Source organism: Centruroides sculpturatus, unplaced genomic scaffold, assembly GCF_000671375.1.
Source record: "Centruroides sculpturatus isolate CEXI.00-Female unplaced genomic scaffold, Cexi_2.0 scaffold444, whole genome shotgun sequence".
Classification (NCBI taxonomy): Eukaryota; Metazoa; Arthropoda; class Arachnida; order Scorpiones; family Buthidae; genus Centruroides; species Centruroides sculpturatus.
In genome coordinates this window covers 429,979-438,114 of record NW_019384864.1, presented here as the reverse complement: position 1 = coordinate 438,114, position 8,136 = coordinate 429,979, and the positions used below count along the sequence as shown (strand labels likewise).

The window sequence follows — 8,136 nt, the reverse complement described above, 5'->3', positions numbered from 1 at the left end:
TACCAGTCGACCCCCCTATAACACTGTTGATTATTCCGTTTTATACGAATTCCATGTTGTACGAGTGACTTAGATTTTACAAATACGTGAGCCGTTCACGGCCCGGCTCACGTATTTGTAAAATCTAAGTCACTCGTACAACATGGAATTCGTATAAAACGGAATAATCAACAGTGTTATAGGGGGTCGACTGTAATTAAAACTTGTTGTATATTACATAATTTGTGTGAGGAGAGGGTTGATCCAATAGAGAAAACATGTCTGATTGTTCATCAGGGAGAATTTGTGTCATAGGGATAAACAACACCAAAGCTATTTCAATTAGAAATTCTATTGCAAGAAGTTTTAGGGATGAAGATTAAGATTATAAAATTTTAAATTAAGTTCTCAAAAGAAGTTTTATTACAGGATAATACTAAGAAGTTCACTAGAATATAGTTGTACTTTAAATTTTCACATAGTTAGAATTTTATAAATATATTTAATATTAGCAATCTGTTTGTTATAAAATCATTAATATAAATATTAATTTTTATATGAACAGTCCTCATAATTTGAGTGTTAAACAACAAAAACTACGAATCTGAAATACTACAACCTTATACTGATAATTGGTTCCTCTTGTCAAATCAATCTTTACGTACGTGGTTTCGATGATGAAAACTACGAAATGAGTAATCTGCATAGGGATTTGTTCGATTTCCCTTAATTTTCTAAACAGGTTTTCATCTTGATATTATTTTTCTAATAAATCCAGTTTATTCAGTGTTTTGATAATATCCATTTACGGTTTAATTTCAGACCTAGAAGACCCCCTTATGTTACCTCTATGCAACAAAAAACTAAATATTTCTTTAACTGAAGACAGAACCGTATGTGTAACAATGCATCAGATTTTTTATGAAATTCACCCGAACACAAACTACATTTAAGAAACAATTTGTTTCGGTTTTCGAACAACTATTCGAAACCTGAGGTTTGACTGTAATTGAATAACAACATATAAATTCGTATCTAAAAGAAGCATTTTTGACATTGAAGATATACAAGCTACAATAAATCAATTAGCACAATGTGTTATTAAATGATATTAGTAGAGACATTATTAAATGATTATCAGGAATATTATTGTTTAGCCAAATATAAAAAAGATTGTAAGCACTATGCAGTGCCACGCTTCAAATTAATAAATTCTTTTTGAATTTTAATAAATTATTATCAATTCTTTATTGTCTTTAATTACCTATACTTCTGGCGGCCGGCCCGCCATCAGTTCATGATTTGCCCGAGTGGCCCCCAGTCTTCATAAGTCTGTGCAACCATGCTCTACTGTATTAACGTACATACGTCGTCTGCCGAATAAATTTACTATTTACCCTGCCTACATACAAGTCAGCTATACCATAATGGACTTGCTAGAAGATCTTATTGAACACAGACAGAAACAGTAGAAAAATATCGGCTGTACATCAGAAGTTGTCTGTGAATTTTAATCTTTACTTATAAAAGTTATATTAAAAGTTCGATTTATTTTTGCACTTAAAGTATAGACCTAGAACTCTTTTGAGTGCAAGTGTCACCCTTTACAAAACCAAGTAATGAGCACGCAGAACAAAATTCTCTCAAGTACATACTATGTAACAAAGTTTTCTATACTTTTACAATGTATCAAAAATTACAGGATGCATTGTCTAGGAAGAACAATTCTTCGAGAGATGTTGCACGATAATTTGCATCAGTTCGTCCGGTTTGTCCGTATGAATCCAGTGACTGCATTCTTTCATATGAACGACTTGCAGTTTTGGAAACATTTTCTTCATATCTTCGATGTCCGTTTCTCTAGAAATAATGTTACAATCAAGTAACTTGTTACAAAGAAAAAACAGTAGAAGCCAACACATATTGGAATTACTTACAAAACGTAATCGGAAGATCCGTATATCAACAAGGTGTCGTTTCCGTNTGAATCCAGTGACTGCATTCTTTCGTATGAACGACTTGCAGTTTTGGAAACATTTTCTTCATATCTTCGATGTCCGTTTCTCTAGTAATACAATCAAGTAACTTGTTACAAAGAAAAAACAGTAGAAGCCAACACATATTGGAATTACTTACAAAACGTAATCGGAAGATCCGTATATCAACAAGGTGTCGTTTCCGTAAAATCCTCTCAGAGGGTATCTCTTCCTAATGGACTTCCATATTTCTGTTTCTATAATATCGATATTTGCTTTCAATTTCAATTGGTTGTCAACTTGTATCAGATTCGACATGATGATTTTTCGTAAACTTGAAATCTAGAAATGAAAAAAATTACACATCTTTCTGTTTAAGTTATGGCAAGGGAACACTTGGGCGATCTTCCTAGGAAAATACCTTCCGAGAGCTCTTTTTAATGGAAACTGGCCCTTTTTTAGGCGTTACAGACGAGGAGAAAACTCGGAAAACTCCACGTGGCTAGCCCGTCCGAGAAAGGTGCGAACCCACGACCTTCGTACTCTGAACCCTAGTGTTCAGGGTACGAAAACCGCTTGGCCACTGGTGGGCACGCACATCCTTCAAAATATATTTTTACTTTCCCGGATGTTTTATATATAACAGAGGGAAAGTACGGAGAACGATCAAAAATGACCCTCCAAGATTTTTGGACTCAGGGAACCTTCAAACGTCGAGAGAGAGAAAAAAAAATTGCAGATTTTTCTGTATGTATGGATGATAGTGTGTATGGGGGCACAATTCTGCCTCTTTTGTGAAAAATTCCTGAAATTTTGCAGGGAGATTTGTGTATTAGAGGATTAATGCTATTAAATTTTGGTATTAAAGGTTGAGAGAATGGGGAGATAGAGAGGGGATTGTGTGTCGTATCTTGATTTGGGTCGAACTTAAATGAAGTTTTACACCTTATTAGCATTTACATTATTTTATAAAACCCGTCCCTACTCTCAGAATTGAGCTTTTTGCTATTTTATATTAATTAATTTTATAAAAAGTTTTTTAAATAAAATATCGTAACAGAGCTGACACATCAGTTTTAATGTTGTTTATGGGAAAGTTAAGTAACTCGTAGCTGAATTTTTTTCTAAATAAAATATTGTAATTGCATATATCTTGCATTGTCTTATTGTAATTGTGAGAACCCGAACTTTAACGAAAATCTTTTTTCGATTTCATCATACCTATTTTGACAACAAACGTTGTTGATTATCCTTTACGCCCTGAGAACTTATTTTGCACGTTCACGGCGGAGAAAGCGACACTTTTTCTTGATCCTTTGACCTCTCGACCGTGCGCTATCGTTTTAATATCAGAACTGACGGCTGAATGGGGCCATTTCTCCTTAATGCAACAAGTCCCACACGTTCCTCCGATGGTTACAGTCATCACCCGGTCCTCAACTAACATAGAACATGCCTCTGAGTACGGATTACCTTCATCTTCGAACACGAAATAGCCACAGCATCTCGAATGTTCCCAACGTGCCGACCTCCTCCAGTGGTCGGCACAAATCAAATAACAGACAGTCCGACCCATCACCTTCACCTATAGAGGATCTCACCAAGTTCCAGGTGTTTACGCCAACGCTCGATTTATTGTAAACTCTCTCTCGCGCGACCACTTACGTTATATAGGTCCATTACTATAACCAACACAATACCACCTTGGCTATCCGGCAGGAAATTATTATACCTAACTATTGAAACATGGAAACACGATTTATGTCGTTGGGTCTATCTATTTACATTAAACATGTTTGATGAGGAACGATGTCTAAAATTTCAGAATTTTCGACATGGAGTAGAGTTCATTCTGTGTATACCTGGAAGTGTAGCTGTGTATACCTTGTTACAAAGAAAAAACAGTAGAAGCCAACACATATTGGAATTACTTACAAAACGTAATCGGAAGATCCGTATATCAACAAGGTGTCGTTTCCGTAAAATCCTCTCAGAGGGTATCTCTTCCTAATGGACTTCCATATTTCTGTTTCTATAATATCGATATTTGCTTTCAATTTCAATTGGTTGTCAACTTGTATCAGATTCGACATGATGATTTTTCGTAAACTTGAAATCTAGAAATGAAAAAAATTACACATCTTTCTGTTTAAGTTATGGCAAGGGAACACTTGGGCGATCTTCCTAGGAAAATACCTTCCGAGAGCTCTTTTTAATGGAAACTGGCCCTTTTTTAGGCGTTACAGACGAGGAGAAAACTCGGAAAACTCCACGTGGCTAGCCCGTCCGAGAAAGGTGCGAACCCACGACCTTCGTACTCTGAACCCTAGTGTTCAGGGTACGAAAACCGCTTGGCCACTGGTGGGCACGCACATCCTTCAAAATATATTTTTACTTTCCCGGATGTTTTATATATAACAGAGGGAAAGTACGGAGAACGATCAAAAATGACCCTCCAAGATTTTTGGACTCAGGGAACCTTCAAACGTCGAGAGAGAGAAAAAAAAATTGCAGATTTTTCTGTATGTATGGATGATAGTGTGTATGGGGGCACAATTCTGCCTCTTTTGTGAAAAATTCCTGAAATTTTGCAGGGAGATTTGTGTATTAGAGGATTAATGCTATTAAATTTTGGTATTAAAGGTTGAGAGAATGGGGAGATAGAGAGGGGATTGTGTGTCGTATCTTGATTTGGGTCGAACTTAAATGAAGTTTTACACCTTATTAGCATTTACATTATTTTATAAAACCCGTCCCTACTCTCAGAATTGAGCTTTTTGCTATTTTATATTAATTAATTTTATAAAAAGTTTTTTAAATAAAATATCGTAACAGAGCTGACACATCAGTTTTAATGTTGTTTATGGGAAAGTTAAGTAACTCGTAGCTGAATTTTTTTCTAAATAAAATATTGTAATTGCATATATCTTGCATTGTCTTATTGTAATTGTGAGAACCCGAACTTTAACGAAAATCTTTTTTCGATTTCATCATACCTATTTTGACAACAAACGTTGTTGATTATCCTTTACGCCCTGAGAACTTATTTTGCACGTTCACGGCGGAGAAAGCGACACTTTTTCTTGATCCTTTGACCTCTCGACCGTGCGCTATCGTTTTAATATCAGAACTGACGGCTGAATGGGGCCATTTCTCCTTAATGCAACAAGTCCCACACGTTCCTCCGATGGTTACAGTCATCACCCGGTCCTCAACTAACATAGAACATGCCTCTGAGTACGGATTACCTTCATCTTCGAACACGAAATAGCCACAGCATCTCGAATGTTCCCAACGTGCCGACCTCCTCCAGTGGTCGGCACAAATCAAATAACAGACAGTCCGACCCATCACCTTCACCTATAGAGGATCTCACCAAGTTCCAGGTGTTTACGCCAACGCTCGATTTATTGTAAACTCTCTCTCGCGCGACCACTTACGTTATATAGGTCCATTACTATAACCAACACAATACCACCTTGGCTATCCGGCAGGAAATTATTATACCTAACTATTGAAACATGGAAACACGATTTATGTCGTTGGGTCTATCTATTTACATTAAACATGTTTGATGAGGAACGATGTCTAAAATTTCAGAATTTTCGACATGGAGTAGAGTTCATTCTGTGTATACCTGGAAGTGTAGCTGTGTATACCTTGTTACAAAGAAAAAACAGTAGAAGCCAACACATATTGGAATTACTTACAAAACGTAATCGGAAGATCCGTATATCAACAAGGTGTCGTTTCCGTAAAATCCTCTCAGAGGGTAACTCTTCCTAATGGACTTCCATATTTCTGTTTCTATAATATCGATATTTGCTTTGATATTGATATAATATTGATTTTGCAAAACAACGACGTTAATAAAGTTTATTGAACGCCTCAACCGGTAAAACCGATCTGGCATCCGGTACGACTACTCCTATACAGCACCTCTATTGGATGGGAGACAAGTTCCCCAGCCCAAGTGCCAAGCAAGTAGCGACCATTCACAAACAACAGCCCTCATCGCCCGATCCAAAGACCGGGCTAAGCCATTGATTGCCTTACAATCATGCCACAGCAGTAAACTTACGAAGTTTCCGTGCTGGAGTGGACTTTTATGATTTTCAACGTTTATCAACATTTTGATTCTCCCTGAACCCAAAAATTGAAGTTTCCGTGCTGGAGTGGACTATTATGATTTTCAACGTTTATCAACATTTTGATTCTCCCTGAACCCAAAAATTGAAATACAAGAGGAAACTTTCATTGGCATGTGTACCAATTCCTGACTCAAATTATTTACGAATCATGAGGACAGTTCTATAACTCTTAGTTACATAACTAATATATTATAAAATTCATATATTTTACATCTATAGTTTAAAATATAGTGCAAATAACACAAGAGAAATTATGGGGAACTGTCAAATTTTCACCGTCCCCGAATTTTTGTATTTTTCTACGTTTTGACACTCCCGAAACAAAAAAAAAAAATGTAAAGTTTGTGTATACTTGGGTGTTTGTTGGCTTCTATTACGTTTAATATTTCAGAATGGGGTAAAGTTTAAGAAACAAAATTTGGCATGGCGACTTGTATATAAAGGACATTGATGCTGTTAAATTTTGGAGTACAGAACTCAAGGGGCTGTAGAGATAGAGGAGAATATGGGACATATCTCGACTAGAATTAGACTTAAATAAAAGTTTTACTTGTATGAATTTTAAGCTGTTTCTTCAGAAACACGTCTCTACCCTTAAAATTAAGTGTTTTGCCTTTTACAGAAATTATTAACGTAAAAATTTTTTTAAAAATAAAATCTCATAACACGTGTTGAACAGAATTTAAAATCTACTTTAAGTTACAGTTTGCAATAAAAAAGCTAATCGTGTTCAACCGCTTGTAATTGTTACATATGAACATCGTTACAGGTTTAATCCACTTTATTAAAACTTACCTTGATAATACCTTTCAACCGATTTTCTACAATAGATTTCATTTTTAAGAAGCTATCTGGTGTTATATTGGTCAGAACTGTTCTTAAGAAGGAACACATATAAGAAAACAATTCTTCTTCCATCGTTGGAATTCTCAATGCAGTAGTATCTATTATTATTAATTCTTTGAGAAGATAAGACTGAAAACACCGAAAATTATTATTTCAGATTTCGTTAAAACCTCTTAAGTATTTTAATTACAAGTTTACCTTCTGGAAAGCTAGTTCCATGGCAACAATGCCTCCTAGACTGTGCCAAATTAAAACAACCGGTTCATTGATCTTCTTCAAAAAATTTTCCACGTCGTTAACCATTTCTTCGAGCATCATAGTTGAGATTTTAGGACTATCTCCGTGATTTCTCATATCCAGAACATAAACCTACGTCAGTAAAACACACAGTCCATGGGCATCCGCAGAGAAGACAAACGGGACACTTGTTCCTCCGTGGGATCGAGTAAAGATTCCACAAATTACAATCATAAAAATAATGATTGTACTTAAACCTTCGATCACGGGTTGCTTTAACTGTTTTATAATTTCATGGCTGTCATAAAAACCCTCCAAAAATAAAATAAAAACTTATTGGTGTAATTATTTGTCTCCAAGTTCTCCCTGGAAAATTTTCTGCGTATGCCCATGCACTAATCTCTCTCTAACCGAGTACATAACAAAAGATATAACGAATGTAATATATTTTACCTTCCTAACAGATATATCTGCAATATCTTTAGCTATTTTTTCCCAATTTTCTTTAAGATCTAGAAGTCCGTGCAAAATGACAACAGGAGAAAGCGATGCCACTAACATTTCTTCGTCCGTCCCATCGTACAAATCGCTGACGAGTTCCACGTAATCCTTACTAACAATACAGAGACGTCACTGGTTTGCTTTTAAAGAAGTTCTTAAACTAACCTCTTATCTACCTGCCATTCGGCTCCATCGTACAAGATCTTCGCAAAGTCTTCCTATTTGTTACTTCGATTAAACCTCGTCTTTTTATTTTATATCTCACTCCATCTATTTCAACTAAGGAAAAGGGTAAAAAATATTTGTCCTTTCCTCTTTTTTGTGTCCTTTCTTTGTTCTCATATTTTCCTTAACCGCTTTATCTTACTTAAAACTAAAAATAAACGAAAGATAAGCGTTAATTTTGAAGGAAAAACTTCAAATTTTATTTTTTATTGTCTCGCCTT

The 8,136-nt window shown here is 35.6% G+C and overlaps 1 protein-coding gene across 1 annotated transcript; it reads right to left on the bottom strand.

Annotated features, from left to right (window-relative positions):
• Positions 1-2,111: 2,111 nt before the first annotated feature.
• On the bottom strand, positions 2,112-7,898 carry LOC111630744 (protein ABHD11-like). The gene is made up of 7 exons (XM_023374898.1): positions 7,867-7,898; positions 7,643-7,802; positions 7,151-7,321; positions 6,902-7,081; positions 3,891-4,072; positions 3,818-3,839; positions 2,112-2,297 (listed from the first exon to the last, which is right to left on the bottom strand). The coding sequence occupies exons 1-7, from the start codon at positions 7,881-7,883 to the stop codon at positions 2,112-2,114; spliced, it is 918 nt and encodes a 305-aa protein (XP_023230666.1). The 5' UTR covers positions 7,884-7,898.
• Between the last annotated feature and the right edge of the window lie 238 nt (positions 7,899-8,136).

Excerpts from the sequence above, each read along its gene's own strand:
- LOC111630744 (XM_023374898.1), bottom strand. Across the intron at positions 4,073-6,901 it reads GGTTGAAAGGTATTATCAAG|ATTTCAAGTTTACGAAAAAT; the intron begins GTAAGTTTTAAT and ends TTTCATTTCTAG. Across the intron at positions 3,840-3,890 it reads GGATCTTCCGATTACGTTTT|GTATACACAGCTACACTTCC; the intron begins GTAAGTAATTCC and ends CTTTGTAACAAG.